Raw genomic sequence first — 21,414 nt, forward strand, 5'->3', positions numbered from 1 at the left:
AAACGCCGCCTCAGTGCTCTCCTACTCACCTCCTGCTACTGTTGTTGTTGCAGCTGCTGCTGCAGCTGCTGCTGTTTGTGCTACTCCTGTAGTTGCCGCTGCTGCACCTGCAGCAGTTGGTTTGAGCTGCATTCTTTTGCCTTCCGCTTATGAGTGAGTATTTGGCTGGGGGTGGAAGGGAGGGGTGCGGCGATGCAGTAGATGCAGGAGCAGCAATAGCTGTAGTAGTCTAGAAGTAGCAGCAGCAGCAGCAGCAGAAGCAACGAGAGTACTCACAGCAGCAGTTGCAAGGCCTAACGCAGTTTATTGAAAACAACATACTGCTAGGGATAAGTAAGCATCGGAGTATCTCTCCTGCAGCAGCAGCTGAGCCACAAGTAAAAGCAGCAGTATAAGCAATAAATGCAACGAGGACAGCAACAGCTGCACGAGGAATTGGTAGTGTCTGTACTGTTGTGGATCTGGAGACCGAAGGAGACAAACTCGAAGCTATTCCCTCTTAACTCTCTTATTGCTGCTTCTCATTATTTGGTATTTCTCTATTTATTTAGTTGTAGCCTTCGTATTACACAAGCGCTGTCCTGAGACGCTGCAGTGCCTCCTCCACGGCAGCTTATAGAGCCTCGAGATTATTTGCATGCGTTTCTGATGCATGCAGCAACACCAAGCACCCCAGTTCATGAAGCAGTGCTGCTGTAGATACATCTCATATCTGCCTATAAGCCAATTCCAGACAGACCCCCCCTTCCAGCGGTACTGAAAACTTAAAAGAGTGAGGTACAGTTATGTGAACAGTTGTTCTGTATATACACTCGAGATGGAGACAACCGGAGAGGTTGGTGCATTTCGTCTGTTTCTCCTCCAACAGGAAGAGAAGCATCATGCAAAGATTCAAGCATAAGCTGATGTTATGCATTTAAATACAGATTAATAAGCCCGAGGTGGCTGGGTAGCAGCGACACCTACTGCCTCAGCAGAACTCATGACTGCATCTTGTTGCAACAGTGCTGTTGCTCTCTCACTGCTGCTGATGCTTCTGCTTGTGCTGCTGTTGCTTGCTTTTGCTGTTGTTAGAGTCCCCGGAGGGAGAAGACGCAGTACTACTCGCTGGAGCAGAACCACCGGCAGCAGCAGCGGCAGCGAGCGATCGTTACTGCTGTTCCTCATCGAGGAAGTAGACCACAATAGTTTCCCATATTGATAAAAAAGCAGCAGCATGAAATGACGCTGCCGTTGGATATTTTGGGGCTGGCAGTAAAACTGCTGCTGTTGCGACGCCTTCCAAGCAGCGCAGCATGCAGAAGGGAGCACATCGCCAGCACTATAAAAGCAATTATCCTTCAAGTACTGCAGAGATGTTTCTTTGTTTTTCGTGTGTCTATGGATTCACTCTTGCTGGGCAATATCTTCATACGACACGCGTACAGAACACCTGCACAGCTCCTCAACAGGCTTTCCTGGGTTCTGCCGCCTAAAGTCATCGACAATGGCCTTTACTGAACCCACAGCACGGCTCCTATTGCTCCAGGGAGATCCTTGTAGTGATGATAGTAAAGGCCCAAAGTCTAAAGACCCTTCATAGACAACAACTGTATAAGTGTGCCGACCACTGCCCTTTGGAGGATGGATATCCGCGTAGTCGCCACCTGCGCCCACAGGTCCAAAGCGGAAACTTGAGGGAATAGTAACACCATTTACAAACCCGTGCGTCCAGTAACGAGCGTCCTCATCAACGAATATAGCAGTGGCGGTGGTTTGCTTTGCTCCTTCCCCAAGTACCTCAACAACAGGAGACGCTGCGTATCCTCCAGGAAACGAAACAGTGCAGCTAAAGGAACTCCGCGCAGCAGAATTCCCCAAGAGAGAAGATTCACGCAGTTGGTCCTCTAGAAAAGCCAAATTGAAGTCGGCTGCATCGTCGCCATCCTCTTGTTGGTATACAGCATCATCGGTAACTGATTCTTCTGCATCCAGCGCCTCCCCTTCTCCTGTCACTGCTTCCGTTCTTTCTGCTACTTCTCTTGGAAAGTCGGCATCAAGAAAAGCTGGATATTCCTTTAATAGGCCCCAATGGTTGCTTGGAATACCTCTGGGAAGCACTGTCACTGCCGAGACCGAGGCAGCGTATGCCATAGCGAGGGAGACCGCAATACAGGCTGCCTTGAGGGGTCTCCGCAAAAATATTAGAATTGCCATGTTGGGAAGCTACCAGAGTAGAACGAAAAAAAGCAAGGAGAATAGGAGTCTGCTGCTGCAGCAGCTAGCCCAAAGTGACCCGCGCAATGTTGCTTGTCGCCTTCCGTGTCCTTTTGAGGTAAGTTTCCTGCATACACCTCCTATATGCGTGTTCAAAAAAAAGAATCTATTCACAATGATGAAACAAAAAATGTGCTCCCGAATTAAAGCGCAAGACCGAGGCGAGGTGCGCTACTGCCAGCCAAATCGACGGCAAGGTCTGCAATGGGAGGGTTGCGAGAGCAGCACTCGGGTAAGTCATCAGATATCAAAATCTGTGTTTTATTATTTACCTTTTGAACAAACAGAAAACTTCACTTCAACAAATATGTTCTTTTGCGAGACAGAAATGCAACAACACAGCTACGCACGCACCGCTGGCCCAGAACACTATACCACTGCAGTGTGCCCGGCATGCAGGCGCGTCCCTGGAGGCCGTTCGCTACACTTCCATCTCTAATACTTTCTTATTAATATACCGAATACTTTTAAGTGTTTTATATTATGTACAGAGGAAGGGAAACAATGCATTGCACTCGATATAAGAAACGCAGTAACGAGAAAGCTCGCCAACGAAGGATGCGTCGTGGTACGCACAATGTGCAGCTCCACTTTGAAGCCTAGAAATATTTTGTCTAAAGGGGGTTTGATGCCCTAAATGCTCGCATAAGGTTGCGTGAACGCCGACAAACTCGGCACAATGCAGCGAAGATACTAACCCAACGTGGAGGGGTTCGAAGTACAGCGCAAACTCCTACGGGAGGAGCACTACTACGACTATTGAAGAGCTAATAGCTTAGTTAGATGAGCCTTTAGCTAGCTCGCAGGCAGCGCACGATTGAGACAGGTTCGTATTTAAAGAGGAAATCATGAACTGTCCGATAGCTACGCATGTCCCTTCTAAAGAAACTTGCATGCAATGCAGCCCCTCATGCGGCTAAGGACCCCCCAAATCTATGCAAAAGTCAGTTGGTTACAACTAGCCCATGATTGGGGTGCATACAACTTCCTCCTACTCAATATTTTTCGAAAGACAACATAAATCCTATAATACGACCTCTAAATCCCTCCTGCCTAAGCCCACAATAACCTCAACAGATCTCATCGTTTTTTAGTGGGGTGATTCCGGCCTAGTGGCAATGCCGCTACTGCAATTTTTGCAGCAGGCGTTTTCTCTATCCTGTGCCTCGCTAAGACGAAGGCGAAGAGATCTCTGCATCTCCTGAACTCGGCCTCCTACCTCACTTAAGGTCTCTTCGTCTTGCTGTTGGTGCTGTTGTGACGGCGGAGATACGCAAAGAGAAAACGCTGACCAGGTCCCTTGCCAATAGGCAGATGCTGGTTGCAATGACTCAGTTGCTGCTTTTTCTGTTGATGATGCTGCTGTTATGCTCCCTGCCACCGTCAGCAACTCCTCCACAGGGAAGCAAAACTTGCGGTGTAGTTCAGTGTCTCCACCTTCGATGCCTGTGCCGCCTGTCACAGCTGTCTCTCCCCCTTCCTCTTGCTGCTCCTGGTGTTTATGTAGTCTCTCCTGCTGTTTGATTGGGCTCGATCCAACATGTATGTAGTGTCGCACGAGCTCGGCTACAGTGTTTGCTGCAGCAAGTCTGAGCCGAGGGTATTTTCGCTGCCGAAGATACTCTCCAAGGCGTGTGAAGACAGCCCACCACTCCTGGGGCTCCGCCACGGCACAGAGGCAAACAGAAAGCCTTGTCAGCAAACAAAGGAGATCGGAAAGCCTCTATAAACAGCAGCACCAGCAAACACACTGTAAAAGAAAAACAGGTGCAGCAGCAGGCATATGCCACCACCCACCACACTTCCGCTGCAATGCAACACAGCAACACGCCTGCAGCAACCCTGGTGCTATTTCCTAGTAATACTGAAATACAATCCGCATAATTACACGGATGTTTAGCTTTTTGAAAACTTCATTAATCCTCTACAAGCATTCTTAGATGTATTTATAGCCTCAAGCTCTATTTAACTGTGTACAGGTACAAACAACGGCTTGCCCACACCTACTGCAGGACCAGCAGCAAGAGGGAACGCGCCTATGACTCAGTGAAAATGGAAATAATGAACAGCAGCAAGGTATATGCGAACCTGCAAGAGGTCAACTTTGAGCTGTACAGACGTCAACTGATACCTAACGAACAAACCCAGGAATTCCTTCACACCGGCATGTCCGGTGTTGCTGCTGCTGCGGCTGTTGTTGTTGGTGCTGCTGCTATCGCTGCTGCTGCTATCGCTGCTGCTGCTATCGCTGCTGCTTCTATCGCTGCTGCTGCATTTCCAGGCGGTGAAGACCATGACGCCTATTTCGTCTTCTTTTGTCGGCAAGCTGATCCACGAAGCAGCTGAGAAAGCGGCAGCACCTGCTGCTTCCGACTCTAGGCTGTCTGTGGTATTGTCAGGAACAAGCATACGCATGCACCGCATAGCGACGGCTGTAGCTACAGTAGCAGAAAGAGTAGTACGACCTATTCGAACTGGAGGATCTACACAGCAAAGCTGCTATTCAAGTACCTGCTGCTTCGTCTGCTTTCATATCGCACTCTACACCAAGTCGAAGACAAAGATCAGTCCCAAGCAAGCGCAGCAACGCCAACGTTCCTGCCCGAAGTGCAGCTTCATCACGGGAGTTCAACTGCCCGTTGTTGAGGTAACTTGATGTTCCTCCTTGTTTCGCAGTCTCCCCTTTCTCTAGACCACCCTCCTCTGTCGACTCATCCTCATCAGGGGAACCCTGATCAACCCTTTGCAAAACCTATAAGGGTCACATACAGACACCAATGCTCGCAGTACCTTAAGGACGGGCCTGAGACCCTCAAGAGAGAATGCAACACACTTTCCACTAGATGCAAGTACAGGCAGGTTGTTTGGTGCAAGGCATACGGAGTGAACAAGGGCAAGAAGTTCATCAAACGGCTGGGACGCGCGAGTTGCAGAAGGCAGCAACTTTAGCCACGTGGGGATGTGCGCCACGACCGCTAGTTTATCGCTAGCATGCAATCGCAGTAGACGCTTGGCGACGGTAGCGCTGCTGCTGCTTGCTGCAGCTTGCGCATCGGACTCGGGTGCATGCTTCGTTCCTGATGCTGAAGAGCCACACAATCTCTGCAGTGCGAGCAGTCCGTCCAAAGCAGCGCTTGCATCTAATACAGCGATGTACAGTGGCGCCACGCCCTTAAAGGACGCCTGGCCCTGTAGCAGACGCCCTGTTACGGCCTCTTGCAGATCCCTAATGATGGACACTTCTTGCACATCTGCAAATTCTCTGGAGAAAACCAAACAGTACAAAAAGTAAACACGCAGTAAATCTAGCAAGCAAGCCGAGAGAAAGCTGCCAGGAGAGACTGAAAGCATGCAGAAACACACAGAAAAAGCCTTAAACCCAAACCACCAGCCTCTCGGCTTATCCCCCAAAGCCTCCATGAACGATCAAGATACAAGCAGTTAGTATAGTGCTTATGTGGACGTACGATGGGAGCCCCTCTCTCCAGATGGAAGCGACGTGGGCAGCTATTGTCGAAACAGCGCGAGCAGCAGTCAGCCTCTCTTCCCGCACTGAAAGAGCCAGTTGCTGCTGTAACTTGGCCTTAATAGAACAGAGAAATCGGGGTATTCCAAAGGCATCAGAGCCAGCAACTTCTGTCCAGAGGTCCCTATACACCTCAGAAACGCCTGAGTTACTGCTGTGGCGAAGACAAAAAGCCAAGGCTCCAATAGCTCCCTTCAATTCTCCATTAAATAGCTCGCTGGCCCGCCTGTGGAGCCAGGCAGACGCACAAGTAAAAGCAAAAACAGCAATCAGAGTTACAGAGGCAGTGACAGCTCAAGGGCAATAGCACATCCATCCAACTGGATTTCTGCTTGAAAATGGAGCATATACTCTGGCAATAGGTTCATAAAAAGCTTGGCAAGGAAGGAAATAGAAGGGGCGGGAAGGCGAATTGAGTGGATCTTTGGACACAGAAAAAGTCTCTCTACCTGGATACGTGCAGAAGGGCATTCCCTACACCCAGCTGCGCCTCCTCTCTCTCTTGAATGTTGATGCATTCAGCTGGTGGCAGCTGCAGTAGCTGCTTCTCTAGAACCTAAACACAGCAAGACAAACGACAAAATATTGAGGCACTTCGGGCACAAGCGAATGGTCATAACTACCTACTACGAAAGAATACGAAAAAAGCAACAAAGATGAATACGGAGAGAAAAGAAAGACGGAATCCAATGCAGACAGGCAAAAATGCATGACAGATTAAGCCGGAAGGAAGACAGTTCCATCGACTGGAAATGGGATTGGGGGACCCGAATGTGTACGCAAAAGCATCACCTCTTGCATTGCTTGCGGGGTAGCAAACTTGCAAACCACAGAAAAGGCTTCGATTGCAGCTCCTCTGACGGTAGGTGAAGGATCCAGGAGACTTCGGGCGAAAGCCTTGAGAAACCGTTTCGAGTGTACGGCCACATCGGGGATTTTATTTCCCCACTCGTCAAATAACCAACACACGAAAAAACAAACCCCGCAACGACTCGCAACTCCAACACTTCCTCGCAGCTTATGCACCAAGGGCTGCACCAGTGGCCCCACAGCGCTCAGATCCATCTGCCGGGCCTGAACAGAAAGCAGCCGCAAAAGTGGCAGCAGCACTGAGAAGAGAGACGCACCACTGGAAATACAACAGCAACAGATTCCTTCAACAGCTGCAACTACTGCACTGACAACAGAGAAAGGGCGAAGGCTGCGCCAAGCGACAACCGTTGCAGCAAACCGCAGAAATGCGTACAGAATGACTAGTTATGTAGCAGGAGGTAAAAGGGACAAAGAAGAACAAAGCGCCGGCAAACAGGATGTCCAAGCAATGGCTCGGAAAAAGAAAGATACACGCGAAAGAATGAAGGGGCAAAATAAAAGAGCCACTGGAAGAGGCACAGGTGCGCAGGTGCGAAGCACACGGGAAGGAGGATACACCGAGACAAGCACATAAGGAGAGCGCAAGACAGACAGCGCAGTGCACTGTGTAGCCCCACAATATCTTTTAAGATTTTGGCTGCCCTTCCTGTCTGTGAAAGAGACACCCGGGTCTTCTCGAAGTCTGCCTGCGAGATCCCGTGCAGTCTCTCAGCGTGAAACTGGTGGTAAGAGAAAGCACGAGGCTCAAAGGCAGCCAGACCTTCAATCAGGAACAGCACCAAAGGGACCATCCAGTCCTTGCTGCTGCTGCTGCTACTGTTGCTGCTGCTGCCACTGGCAGTGACGGATGTGGCGTCAACGGCCGGGCTGCCGAGAGTCTCAGAGCTCATCTTGGCCGTTTCTTTGGACTGCTTGCGTCTTTGTGATGCGATGCAGTTGGCGACGCTCTCTCCGAGAACGTCTAGACAGAGAATGCGGAGCTGCAGCAGCACCATGAAGTTGATGAAACACAGAACCACTCAGAAAGGCAGTAGCTATACCTCTGCGGTGCTGCTGCTGCTGCAGCATAGCCAAGACAAACGATGCACAGAAATAGCTAACAGGCAAGTGGCAGCACCTTGCGCCAACAGTTGTGGGTGTCTTGCCTCTTTGTTTCCTCCATGCAATTCGCATATCTTCTGCAGCAGGGCCACTGAGGCCACTAGGGGAGGCCCCTCGTGGCATATCTCTACTGTGAGGGCCTTGAGGGCGCGCCCTAAAGCCGCCGCTGCCGCCCTAACTTCGTCAACGACGTCATCTAGACAGCGCGCACCAGAGAGCCAGAGGTCTGAAAAGAACGGCTCTACCTCGGCCCAGTCATGGCCTGATGGGGAACAAAACGACGCAGAGATAAATGAAATGGTTTAAGCTCCTGCCGGCGCTACTTCGATCAGACAACCAGCACAGGCAAGGCTCCCCAATCCTCCAGAAAACAATCCAAACGTCAACTCCACAGAAACCGCTTGAGGCATTGAGCGGCAGAACAGAAGGTCGAGACTTGATGCAGGCAGGAGCAATACGGACGCTAAGGCAGCAGCAAGACAAAAGAACGGCGGCGACGGACCCCGCTTCAGTACGTCTGCCCCTGCTTTGCATGCGGCTTCTCTGAGGAATTGATTGGCGCTCTGCAGGCGCTTGACAATCTGCTGCACAACCTGTTGCCACGCGGAAAGCTGGGCCTTCTGCTGCGTTTGCTTCTGTTGCTGCAGTGCAAGCATGAACGCGCTGTGAGCAGGACCAGGGCCAGTGAGATCAGCCACCGAGGCGATGCCGTAGACCGACTGAAATAAACAGCAAACACAGAGGAGTAGCATTCAGTATGCCGCCTACTCACACCAGAAAGGACACGAACACCACTAGAAAAGACAGAAAGATGCAATAACGGCCGCTTAAGCAGAAGATGACAACGCAATCCTTGCTGTTCGTGTAGGCATTTGCGAGTCTTCTCCGCCACTCTCTCAGTGATACGCGTCTGTCACTTTTGAATGACCGTGGTCCTTGTCTTCGCCACTGTCTCATTTACTGTTTGCTTGCCTGTGACAGCATCTCCACAGTTTGTCTAAGCGGCGTCGCTGGGTGCCAGAAGTAGACGGAGAGGCCAAACAAAAGAGAAAGGGGGCAGCAAAATCTGAGGGCTGCGACCTGGGCCTCCACCACCAAAGTTTCTGGCTCTTCCATGCCTGCATTTTCTGTTGCTTTCACTGCTTCGTCGCTTGTTCCTACTGTTTGTGAAACTGCGGAAGTTTCGGTGCCTGCAGCAACTGCAGCAGAGTCTGCTGCTGCATCAGTATCTCCACTCCTGGGGGAGATGAGCCGAAGGTGCTGTCTGAGGGCTGGGAGGCAGAAGCTAGGGGTGGAGACGTCGCACGCTGCAATGCACAAGGGCTCCACAAACAGAGGAGGGAGGGGTTGGTCAAGCAGCGCATACACTACAGCCGTGTGTCTAGTATCTTTTGCTGTCTGCAGCAGCTGCCGCAGTAACTTCGACCTTGCCAGGCCTCCTTCCGTATCTTGCAGTTCAGCTGAGCCGGCCCAAGGAGATTCGTTGGATTCCTCTTTGCTTCCCGCCGTGCTATCTTTTTGCTGCTGCTGCTGGTTCTGTACAGAGAAGCCCTGCATCTTCAGCGCCTGCTCACTGGGACCAGTAGAAATGCGAGAGCCCACATGAAGAGACAACTCGTGTAACAGCATATCTCGCATCGTTCCGGAACTTCCTTTTGACGCCGCTCCTGTCGCTGCTGGCGTTGCTGTACCTTTTGTTGCTGCTGGTGGTGCTGTCTTGCCACAACAAGCAGCAAGGAGACAGCGGCTGAGCCCTCTCCATGCACAGTGGCCCACAAATGTATCGGCATCCCCTACCCTTGCGAGGAAAATCCGCTGAAACTGCAGCAGCATTTCAGCAACTTCTGGCAAATGCTTTGCATGCAGCAGCAGCGCCGCAAGCCAGCATACCACAGAGCTAGAAGCCCTGTGCCACATGGAGACCTTCAAACTCGGTGAGGCGAAGACAAGACGAGCAAGCTCTCCATTGATGCCGTTTGCTGCAGCGGAGGCAGTTGCAGCGTCAACAGCTGCTGCTGCTGCTTGCTCCTCCTCACCTGCTGAGGCCTTCTTCCTGTCGGACGCCGCTTCCAGCTGCTGAAGCTGCACCAATTGCACGACCAGCAGCAATACCTGCTTCACCTCCCCAGATATAGCTGTCTCCTCCTGAGCCTGCATTTCTGTCTCTGCTGCTCCTTTCCCTGCCGCTGGAGCTGAGCGCATGTGGTGTAAGTCCAGCACAAGCCGCACCACAGCAAGAGCTGCAGCTGCTCGAAGCGGCGGTGCAGCCAGAGGCGCTGTCTCCAACAAACACCTGACGGCGCTATAGTACGGCACCCGCCACGCAGCAGTCTCGGTGCTGCTGTTGCTGCTGCTGGTGCTGCTCAATGTGCAGGCCTGAGCTGCGCAGAGACTTGCCAGAGAAGCAACTGACTGCAGTGAGGAATGAAGCAGCAGTAGGCCAGTTCGTTGGGAGGTATCTGGGCCACACAGCACCCGCAGCGCGAGCGTCCAGAACATTGCAACAGCAACAGGAGCACTTTATAGATTCAGTACTAGCAAGATGCATCACGCGGCAGCAGCAGCAAGACAAAAGCAGCTTAGCTACAGTGTAACGAACATACTTGCAGCTGGCAGCAGAAGCCCAGTCTCTGGAGCCACGCAGCGGCTAAGACTAGTCTTGGAGATCGTCGTTAGAAGGGCCAACAAGGCCTCCATGGAGACAACACCTCTGTTTCCTCTCTGCTGCTCCTCTTGCTCCTTTTCTTCCTGTTCTTGTTGCTGCTGCGTTCCGTCCAGAGAACGCACCGCAACTAGCACAGACGGCCAGTGACCCCTCAGAGCTCGCGATAGCGCCTCCAGGCTGCACAGCAGCAAGGCGTCCGCCCACGGCTGGGCGTATGCACCAAACGCATCCATTTGACCCTGATGTTGCTGCTGCAACGGAAACGCGGCCCGCACACAGTCTTCCCCACAGTACGCAGTGGCCCAGAAGCAAAAGTGCTTCAGCACAGCAGAGACTGCCTGCACAGTAATGTTCCTGTCCGTGTTGTCGCTGCTGCTGCTGTTGGTCATGTCGTTCTCCCCAGCAGAAAACACACACCCCACGACAACCAAGCTCCCCGCTAGCTCTCCCGGTGTTGGCAGACGCTGCACCTCCTGTTTCTGCTTCTCTTCGGTTTGCAAAGACAGCTCCTGGTGCTGGTTCATCGCTTCCTCGAGCTGCACATACAGCGCGTCATTAGGAGTTTGCTGGTGTTGCTGCTGCTGCGGCGAAGGCGGTTCTGCAGCGAAGATCTTGAGCTTCCGCAGCTGCTGCACGCCAAATGAAGACCCTGAAAGAACAGGGAGGAATGCTTCAAGAAGCGGCTCATGTCCTGATGCTCTGAGCATCTTCGGTTCTTTTTGTTGCTGTTGTTGCTGCTGCAGTGCAGCGGCAAAGGAACGCACCAAATCCGCTGCAGCCCTCCGCGCATCTTCGCGCGTTTGCTGTACTGCGTGTCGAGCTGCTCCGCGTTTCTTCGCTGTTGCCGGACCGGCAGCAACGGAAGCAGCAGCGAAGGAAGAACCAAGTGGTGCAAACAGAACTGAAGATACCAGCAGGGGTACTTGCAGGGAAAGCAATGGTAACAGAGATGCACCTTGCCTTCCAGCCTGCAGCTGGTGCTGCTGCTGCCACCTTAGTAGCCCCATCCAGCAACGACAGAAGGTGCACCTCATGGAGGCACTGACTGCCTCATCGGAATGCTTAGCCACTAGCAACGGTAGGAGAAGAACCGCAAACAGGCGCATGTCGTCCGCGCCAAGTCCAGTGCCTCTTGCAGCAACTCCCAAGTCTTCTTTCGAAGAGAGACGCAGCTTCTTTAAGGGTAAGCTCACATCGGGAGTTGAAGAGGCTGCAGCTGCAGTAGCTGCTTCTGCTCCTGGTTCCCCTTCCTTCGTATCCTGGTGCGTACTCTGAAGGCGCATGCATGCACTCAGCCGGAGATCGCTATGCAGCAGCTCTGCGAGGCGACTCGCAAGGGGCAGCAGCCTCTCCGCTGCTTCTTCTGGTGATGCGTTGACTGCAGCAGCAAGCTGCTGCTGCGCGCCGCGGGGGTCCGTAGAAAGGTGGGCGGCAGCAGGTCCTGGTAGATGTGACGGCGCCGCCTCAGCATTAACAACTTTGCCTCCTTTCGAATTGAGGCGGAGAAGGGAGAAATGCAACAAAGCAACAAATGGCGGGGGCTCCTGGCGTTCACTTTGTTTTAAAAGATCTGCTGCCGTCTCAGCCACAGAAACCTCCTTCGACGTGCTGCTGCTGCCGCGGCCGCTGGTGATGTTGGTGGTATCCAAACTCAAGCAGATCATACAGTAAAAACTGCAGCAGGGACACAGAGGCGAGGAGAAGTGTCGCACAATTGCGTTATGGTGGTGTTGCAGCTGCGGTTACTGCTGCTGCTGCTGCCGCTGCTGCGCTGCTTGCAAAGTTGTTGCTCACCTGTGGGCAGGGTGGTTCGTGGGGAAGGCCTTCGCCGCTAACCGCAATCCTTCTTGGAGCAGTAGCTGCTGTGACGCTGCAGAACTGGCTAAAGAATCGCTTTGACTCGTCTCAAGAGGCGCCTCGCTGGCCTCAGTTTTGTTTGGTGGGGGTGCGTCCGTTGCCGGTGCAGGTTCCGGCGGGCGCAGCCACATGGCGAAGGTCCAGTCCAGCAGTGTTAGAAGCTGTCCCTCAAGATAGTCCTGCTGCTGCTGCAGCGACACCCGCTGCTGCTGCGGCATATGAGTCTGTTGCTGCAGAGCCTCTCTAAGGGAACCCAACCGCATCGCCAGCCAATCGCCGCAGCTGCGTAGCGCTTGCAAGGCCGAGGGGGTGGTGGGGTTGTCCAATGCCGCACTGAGAGAAAGAGCAGCAGAGGCTGCGCGTCGTCTCTGCGACTGCGCCTTCACTCCCTTTTGATGTGCGTCCGCCTCAACAGCGCGGGGCAGCAGCAGTAGCAGCTGCTGCAACAGCTGCAGCATTCCCTCAGTCACTATCGCACCACAGGATTCACTCCAGGATTGGTCGTCTTCCACTGCCCCCACAAGCGAGCAACTGCTGCTGCTACATGGATTGCTGCCGTTGCTGCTGCTGCAAAGAAAAGGAGAGACTGGACAGACGCGACAAGCAGTGGATACCGCGTCCAGAAGAAGAGGGAGGAGCTCACGCGTGGCCGGCTGCAGCAACAGCTCTGCTGCAGTGCGCGGACGAAGCGTGGGAGGGATGGTATCCTGACTTATTTGAAATACGAGGTCAGGAGACACCACAGTGTTGGCGGCAAAAACAGCAGAAGAGCACTGCATAAATTGCTGCAGTACTTGCTGGGCTCCGCTGAAGGCGCTGTTGTTCGTCCCTTCCGCAGCACCAGCGGAAGCAGCAAATGGATCCATGAAGTCAGCAGCAAGAAGCTCTGATGCTGGGGGCGCTGCAACTAGCAGCAGCTGTTCGAGTGCCCGGGAGAAGAAGTCTAAAAGCAAGCAGCTTACGCGGGCTGCGGAGGGGCAGAGTATCCTCTGCTGCATCTGCTGTTGCTGGATTGCATCTGAGGCAGGTGCACCCGTTGCAGTTGCAGCACCTACTGCATGCACATCACAGCAGAACCAGCGCTGCAGCCGCAGGCACCAAAGGAGAAAAGACAGCGCGCCACTGACGCGGGCTGTAGGCTGTCCAGCGCTGATCCCCCACTGCAAGGCCTGCTGCAGCAAGCCCAGGGCCTCCCACTGTAGCTGCAGCGTAGCGAGGCAAAAACGCCTCTCTGCAGCAGCTCTGCTTTTGCCCAATTGCTGCAGCAGCTTCTGCTGCACTTTACTGGGCAGTGGGCCCCGAGGTTCTTGTGTGCGGAGACTTGTGGAGCCAAGCAACTGCGTCTGCTTCTGCAGCTGCTGCAGCTGCTGCAGTGGACGGAGGAGGACCAGGTCAAACAGCAGCTGCAGCAGCAGCTCGTCATCTGTGTTGCTCTGCATATACGCAAAATATCGCATTCACACAAGAGCGCTCAGACGCGGGCAATCCGATTGCTCCTGCCAGTGCCTTGCTGCTGCTGCTACCCTATCAAGCAGCTACACCTCCAACTGCAAGTATCTTCAAAGCAGCCCTAGATATGCAGAGGTATGTTGCACTGGTAGCAGTTATAACGCCTGCACCGGCAATGCAGGCAGCAGCAGCAGCGTTCCCACTAGCTATAGAAGCAGCAGCAGTAGCAGTTACCACAGTCGCAAGCCGAGTGAGAGCAGCGGTGCAGGGATCGGAGATCGAAGCAAAAGGGGCGCAGCTCCCCAAAATGATTGGTCCGAGGATGACTGGAGGCAAAACAATTATGTTCTTTTCTTGTTCTGTTGCTGTTGCTTTTGCCGGTGGTCCTGCTGTTTCCGCTGCCGTTGGTGTTGCTGCTGTTGCTGCCTTTTCCAGGCCCTGGGCACTATTTGCCACCTCTGGGTTCCCAATCGGAGCAGCAGCTTCGTCAGCAGCATCAGCAGCAGCTGCTGCTGCTGCTGTTTTCTCGTCTGCAACCGGTGCAGCGCTAGCAGCTTTTGTTAGCAGCTGCGCCGCACGCGTCTGCTGAAGCACCAAATCTTGGCGAGAAAGCCTGCAGCTATTTCCCCACAACTTGACAGCACCAAATGAGAGCCCCTTTCCTGGTTCTTCGGGTGCTGCTGATGCTGCTGATGCTGCTGATGCTGCTGATGCTGCTGATGCTGCTGATGCTGCTGCAGTTGCGGCACTTGCTGCAGATGATGGTGCAGCTGCTGCCCCTGCTGGTGTTGAACCCGCTTCCTCTGACCCCAAGACATCGACGAAGCAGCGGCAGACGAAGGCACCCACCTTCCCTCGGTGAGCGTCTTGGGTTCGTTGCTGCTTTCGTCGGTGAAGTGCAGTCCAGTCAATGCTTCGTGCAACTTGTGCCGCCTTCTGCTGCAGCTGCTGCGTCTGAAGCAGCTCATCGGCTCCCGCTGCTGCGGCAGAGTCCCCTCCCAGCAGCAGAAGCTCGCATATCGCCTGCACTACTGCAAGGAAGGAAGGAGACGGCTCGCTGCAGCAAGGCAACTTGTTGCTGCTCCTGCTGCTTAGTGCAGCAGTGGCGTTGTCAACAAGTACCTCCGTCTTTACTACAGCAAGTGCTTCTAGAACGCGAATTCCCATAGGATTGCTGCAGCTTTGTTTCAGCGTCTGTAGGACTTGAGGCACAGCGAGGCATTCCAACATCAAAAGAAGCATTTTGGGGTAGCTGGCAGCAGCCCACTTGTCATAGTGCTGTAGCAGCAGAAGCCCGAGAGAGCAAAGACTCTGTGCGTCTAGGCGAGGTATCGCGGCAGAGATGAACAAGGGGACGATGCCCCTCACCACCGACATGTTGCTAGATCGAATGGGAGGGAGTTGAAGTTGCTCCAGTTGCTGCTCCAACAGCTGCTGCTTCTCGCCCGTGCGCTGTTGCTGCTCTGCTGCGGCTAGGAGACTCAGCAAGTCCTCCGCAGGAACAGGAACCTCTGGGGCCTCTTTAACACGACGGAGGCAACTGTTCACAATTCCAATGACCTGCATGCATGCACATTCACACACACACACACACACACACACACACACACACACACACACACACACACACACACACACACATTCACAAGTGCTCGTGATCCCGACAAACCACAGCACCTTTGTGCTTGTCCTGCCACTGGTACATCGCCTGCTGCTGCATCTGCTGCTGAGTCTGCTGCTGTGCCTGATTCTGCTTGCCTTGGGCAGAGACGCGGGCGGACAGGTCATCAGCTCCAGCAATGCCCGCGGCAGCAGCTTCCTCAACACAACGGCGAGAGACTCATCGCTGCAGAGGCTGAGACGCAGAGCTGTTTGCTCGTACTCTGCGTGCTTCTGTTGCAGTGTGCTGGCGCTCTTCGTTGCAGCAGCAGCTCCTGCTGCTGCTACCGGTTGCTCTGGACCCATCGGGAGGCACTTTTGGGTACCCTTTTACGCAACGGCCTCCATAGGAAGAAAGACAAGGAAGCACTCAATATGTGGATCTCTGAAGGTTCTGCCTTATGCGCTCTGCTGCACCGTAGCGATGGATTTGTTAGTTCGGCAGGAGAGGCAAGTTGTGCGTCGGCACCGCTGCAGCCAGTCTTTTAGCCTCCTTCGGTATGTTGTTGTCTCGACGAAGTCCTAACAAGAAGTGAATTCCGTGGCAATACTCTACTTTCGTCTACTGCAAACTGCTGCTGCGTGCGAGTTGACCGCTGCCGAAAGCATGCAGCCCCAATGTGGAACCGGTGCTATCAAGTTTTTTCCCTGCCCCTTACAGCTGGATACTTAGTCAATATATACCCGCATGCTGCCCCATAAGACCGGAATAGAGTCCGTAATGATCTTTTACCTCACTTCTGACACCCAGAAGGGCTTTGGAATGGAAACATCGGGCGGTTCATCATTCATCGTGAAAAAACAATGGTCTGGGTCAAGTAGAGCGCTGCAAGAAACTGCAGGATACCTTTTTGCTGGCTTTCTACTGCTGATTATCCTCACAGGATGCCGAATACCACCCATTTCGCCGCAGCATTTTCAGCAGTACGAACTGTAGCTGTTGTCGTGAACTTCCGGAGGAATTCAAACTCTGCACTGCATCTTCCAAGAGCGAAACAGTAGCAGAAGCGGCAGAGGTAACTGCAAGATGCCTCTTGTGAGCGCCGCAAGCCAGCATGCAACGGACTCCACGGAGTGCTCTTTTCCGATTGCTGCAGGAGTGGCCGCAGGAAATGCAGCAGAAGATATTGCAGGAAAAGAAGTGAGCAGGAAGTGCATTAATGCAGCTGCCTTTTTAGGGAGTTCTGTGGAGCAGCAGGAACGACCCGGGCCCCAGCAGCAGCAACATCAGCAAACGCGGCATGAACAGCTCAAGCAACAGCATAATTTGGAGCATCCTGAACATGGGCCCACTGGGCAAGGACAGGAGGAGGAGCAACGGCAGCAGCAGCAGGAGAGAGCGAAGCATCGTCGTGTTTGTTCTGGGTGCAATCGCCCCTGTTCTGTGTGCTACTGCAGCATCATACGGGGGAGAGAATTGAGCCTTTCTGAACAGGACGTTTGCTCCATAGTCAACAGAGTCCTCATTTTCATGCATCCTCTTGAAAAGAAGAGGAAGAACGGATCTGTCAGCGTGCTACAGAAGCTTGTCAAAGGAATAGAAATTTGGCCCCACAGAAGACCCGGTTGCTGCCCGTTCGCTACCGAGCAGCAGCAGCAGCAGCAGCAGCGAGAGGAGGAGAATCAGCACAAAATGCAGGAAAAGGCAGCGTTGCAACGTGCAGAAGGAATTCCCCGTGTGTCTGCAGAAGCAGCATGCAGTGAGGGGCTGGAGAGGCCAGAAGTTGCCGACTGTGCACTTGCAGGTGCAGCAGAAGGATCTGGTCAGCAGCAGCAGCAGCAGGCCCAGCAACAGCGGCAGCCGGAGCAGCAGCAAGAGCAGCACCTATGTACCCGCGAGGGTGTTGCGGTGTGTGACACAAGCCGAATGCTGTTGCTTTTTCCTACAGAGTCTTCTGTGACTCTTGGCGTTGGGTCTTTGCCTGTTCGTCTCCCCGTGACCCTCCTAGCTATCGACGGCACATGGAAAGAAGCCAAAGAAATGTTTAGCGCCTCTCCCTGGTTGCAGAAACTGCCTGCCGTCCACCTTCCTATTCGGCAGGAAGTTGTGGCGTTGAATGACAACATTGCCGGCTCTGCTGCTGCTGCTGCAGGTACTGATCCTGCTGCTGCTGGTGCTAATGCTGCTGCATCCTGTTGTAGGAACAGCAGCACGGACAACACAAAGGCGCTCCGCGTCTCCGGTGCCTACGGGATGATACGAACTCCCCCAGCGAGAGTAGCAGCAAGTGGAGGAGTCTGTACAGCCGAAGCAATTGCCGAAGCTCTGTCGGTCTTAGGAAGTTGGGCCCGCAGCGGCTCCTCGCCGCTACTGAACATTGGTGAAACGACCAGGGAGACGCTGCAGTGCATAGTCTCCCTACAGCAACGCATGCGAGGTGAAGGCAGGGACAGGGAACTAACCGCGTGATACGCGGCAGGAACTACCAGAGGAGAAAAAAGACAGCACTTCATCTTCTTCTCCAGGTTTCTGCTGCACCGCTCTATCGAACCGTAGAAGGAAAACTGTGGCGCCTTCATTGCTGAGGCTGTCCTCTACGTTAGCTTAAACATTCCCCCCAGCATCTCAGGGGAACTGACAAACCTACAGAAATCTTTTGCATACCCCCCAACCCAAAGTCGGCTGTAGAAGAGCATTTGAAACTAATGGCGCTACTCCGAAGGAACAGGTGGCTCCGTTTTCAGCTGTCCTGCCTGAAAGCCCTGCGCCACCCATGCTCCCTCCAATAGGTGCCCGCCCGATATCTGAGCTGTCTCCACACTGTTGGAGAAACGAATGTCGGCTAATGCCGAGTAATCTTCATAATGTGGTGCCTATCTCTACGCAGATCACCTGCATTCCTCAATACTCAATCCTCATTTGAATCATCCTGCTCAAAGACTATACTGCAAACTAGCATTCTTCCTCCCTACAAGGAGCGCAGTGTACCTCAAACCTCGCCTGTTCCCTTCCCTCAACTATATCGATCCCGTGGCATGTTAGGAAGAAACGAAGGTTCTGACCGCGTTGCTGCGCAGCAACTTTCGTGAGCGGCAGCGGTTGTTCCTTCAAGCGGCCCCTTGCCTGTACGTTTCACAGGCGGTGGAAGGGTCTGCATCCCTCCCTACTTCGAGGCCCCGTTGTCACCTTTCATGTGGAGAACAACAAACGCTTCGGCAAGACAGAAAGATCACCAGCTCCCCGTCCTCCTAGAAATCGCAGGTTCACGGAGATCGCTACTGCAAAATCTCGCCTTATGCGACTGCAGCCTTCACTCAGCCTTTACCTTCCAAGTATTTGACAAGAGAAAACCGTGCGTGCAAATCTATTATCGCTGCACTGCGCTCAAATCATCCATTCGGCCCTGCATATTCCTGGCACGCAGCAGCCGCCGCGGATGGACTCTGGGACCGAGCAAGCCGATTCAGCATCTGCCAGCGCAACTTTCCCCTCTAGGCCCCAAGTTAACTTCAAATTTACGACAGGCCATTAGTGCGAAGGAAAATAGCAGACGAGACGATCGGTCACTCCTCAAAGGTCACGAAGAACGACGCGAGGCACTCCTGCACTGTCATTACCTTAGTAATAAATGGTTCCTGATAATAGCCAAGACCACTTCTGGGTCTGCACAGCCCACCCGCAAGAGCATGCCTGTGCTCGCCAATCGCTCCACACAACAGTCCAGATGCGTCCTCCGTCCCCATTAGTTTTGACGCCACAATCTTACGGACAGAAACACGAACCCAAGATTTCGGCACTGTAATATTCACGGGATCAGACTGCTTGTTCATCATCCCGGTGTTCATCATCCAAACCTCTCTTTACACTGTGCAGGCTAATTTTGTCCCAACCTTCGGAAGTGATGGTTTACTACGGGCAAAACTGGTCTTTTCGCCTCTAACGAAAATAAATCTGTGCCTACCTGGCCCATGCATCCTCCCTCAGACACTGCCAGCTGGCTCATGCGTGGCACTAGTTCCTCTGCTGGAACCCTCGTCACCATTTTCCTGTTCCTGTTTCGCTGTTTTCCCAGTGTCTGTCTCCTGATCCTCCCACTCATATAATGACGGGTCCACATTCTTTGCGCCGGAATCGGCAAGGACCCTAACTTGCTGCTTCCCCTGCGTGTACACCTCCTCGACCCACTGACGCAACTCTTCCGGCTTTATGGACTTCAGCGTGTGCGTGTCATCTGCACACACAAAACGCACGCTCCAACGGTGCCTTCCCTAATACCTAGTCACGGCCTTCGTCGCTGTGTCGCCCACAGTCTTCCACAGGGGTAACCTATACAAAAGTCTGCAACGATGGAAAAGTCCAACTGTTGCCTTCGAAGGCTTTTCACGAGCTGCCCATGTGCTGTTCAGGCTAAAGCAAAGAGCTCACTTATGACTTCTAGACGGCTGCGGCCCGGCCCATCTGCCGTTTCAAGAAGACGGATCGAATCATCCAAGGGAACCGTCTTATCCCCCGATCCGTGCACAATCACCACATAGGGGATCCCGTGCAGCGTGAAGCCGTTGCGCAGGCGCATAAATCGAGCGTACTGTTCGTGAGCGGGAGCAAGCAGCAACTATACATAGCAAGGCAAACGCATGCACAGGCATCAGACGCACCTGAACCATCTAGAATGGGAGTTCCGTGGCTGTGCTGCTGGTCCCGCCAGTCGTGAACCATCCTATCACGTCCTGGAAAGCCCGACAGGTGAAGTTACTGGGTACTGTGCACAACGGAAAACATTAGGCCCAGTCCTCACCATTGGCACTTTCGGAACGTCCATGCTGAGGGCCACCACAGACCCGAAGGAAGTGGCGACGATTAGGTTGGACCGCTGCTCCCTGAACTTCTTCTCGGCTATGCGAATGGCCTTTCGCCACATGTAATGCGTAGCAGCCTTCCCTCCAAACCAGTATGAAAGCAAGAGCACTACCGCCTACTCAAATATGCGAAACAAACGACAGAGAAAGAAGCAGCAGCAGTGCTGCAAGATGCCTAGAACACTGAGAAAACATGCTGAAACAAGTACACAAGAAGCAGACTTCCCATGTGTAAGACAAAGCCGCACACCCCATATCATGTGACGGAAGCATCGAGTCAGCTATTCTGAGGAAATGGTGTGCTTAGCGGGCATGCTATACTGTGCTGCTGCTCTCTCACCGATGCAAGAAAGACGCCCAGGCCGACATACCACTTTGCCAGCACAGCCGCTGCTCTGCAAAAGCCAAGCGCAAAGCAATCGGCGTAACAACCCGCTACTAAGTTCATCTTACCTGCGCCTCAACAACTGACGATGAGCAGCAGGTCCCTGCGGAAGCATCCAGCTGGCTTCCTTAAGTCAGCGTGGTGCTAAGGGGGAAGGAACCTACATAACTGAGCTAAGAAGGCAAATGGACAGAACCAAGAAGATGAGGACAAAGACCATTATGGTCTGCCTCGTCTTCAAGTTCGGAGCCTTCACTCTTTGCTTCCCAAGGGCCTTTTCAAGCAGGCGCTGCTTTTCACTGCCAGGGGCTGAATCCAGCTCGTGCAGAAAGAGCACCCGCAGGTCCTGACCCGCGCCATGGCTTGAACTTTGAGAAGACATTTGCGCAGTTCGTTAACAACAAGAGGAAATACGAACAACTGCGACTCCCCTAAGGCTAGATCGAGAGGTGCCAGTTTTTGGCTTCCCGGGGGCCCTCCAAAAAAACCGCTGCCCAGCAAGACTAGACACTCCTCGCCCCGTTGTCCTTGGCACCGTTTGTGGCTGCTAATCACGCAAAAGCCTCAGCTTCTTCTGGAACTACAGCCTGCCTCGAGGGCGTTTTATTGTCAGCGAGTTACACACGAGCCTCAAAGATGGCACAAGAGCTGCTCCCCAGAACTGAGGAGCTGGCCCCGTGCACTGCTCCTATGCAAAGTTGGTATAGATCCAAACCCAAAGGTCAGAAACAGAGACTGCAAGCAGGCAGCCAATAGTGCTACGAGGTCGGAAGACCCACTTGCATGTGAACCCGCCAGCGAATGAGGGAGACGTGAGGAGAGCGCAACGATCCTAGGAGACGCTGC

At 53.4% G+C, this 21,414-nt stretch overlaps 4 protein-coding genes across 4 annotated transcripts; 1 reads left to right on the plus strand and 3 right to left on the minus strand.

Moving 5' to 3' along the window:
- Positions 1–1,386: 1,386 nt before the first annotated feature.
- Positions 1,387–2,196, minus strand: EAH_00008380 (hypothetical protein, conserved; the record flags this gene model as incomplete). Its single annotated transcript, XM_013395595.1, has 1 exon — positions 1,387–2,196. The coding sequence occupies one exon, from the start codon at positions 2,194–2,196 to the stop codon at positions 1,387–1,389; it is 810 nt and encodes a 269-aa protein (XP_013251049.1).
- Positions 2,197–3,346: 1,150 nt separating this feature from the next.
- Positions 3,347–15,692, minus strand: EAH_00008390 (hypothetical protein, conserved; the record flags this gene model as incomplete). Its single annotated transcript, XM_013395596.1, has 15 exons — positions 3,347–3,979; positions 4,345–4,640; positions 4,768–5,008; positions 5,137–5,518; positions 5,724–6,008; positions 6,232–6,338; positions 6,575–6,856; positions 7,321–7,635; positions 7,849–8,018; positions 8,259–8,419; positions 8,718–10,215; positions 10,360–12,071; positions 12,216–13,711; positions 13,962–15,287; positions 15,405–15,692. The coding sequence occupies 15 exons, from the start codon at positions 15,690–15,692 to the stop codon at positions 3,347–3,349; spliced, it is 9,192 nt and encodes a 3,063-aa protein (XP_013251050.1).
- A 721-nt stretch (positions 15,693–16,413) lies between these two features.
- Positions 16,414–17,796, plus strand: EAH_00008400 (hypothetical protein, conserved; the record flags this gene model as incomplete). Its single annotated transcript, XM_013395597.1, has 1 exon — positions 16,414–17,796. One exon carries the CDS (start codon positions 16,414–16,416, stop codon positions 17,794–17,796), a length of 1,383 nt encoding a protein of 460 aa, XP_013251051.1.
- A 1,511-nt stretch (positions 17,797–19,307) lies between these two features.
- Positions 19,308–20,950, minus strand: EAH_00008410 (hypothetical protein, conserved; the record flags this gene model as incomplete). The annotated part of the gene is made up of 5 exons (XM_013395598.1): positions 19,308–19,558; positions 19,753–19,912; positions 20,123–20,299; positions 20,524–20,578; positions 20,733–20,950. 5 exons carry the CDS (start codon positions 20,948–20,950, stop codon positions 19,308–19,310), a joined length of 861 nt encoding a protein of 286 aa, XP_013251052.1.
- Between the last annotated feature and the right edge of the window lie 464 nt (positions 20,951–21,414).

The sequence above is a fragment of the Eimeria acervulina genome, genomic scaffold, assembly GCF_000499425.1.
Source record: "Eimeria acervulina Houghton genomic scaffold, Eah_scaff40, whole genome shotgun sequence".
NCBI lineage: Eukaryota > Apicomplexa > Conoidasida > Eucoccidiorida > Eimeriidae > Eimeria > Eimeria acervulina.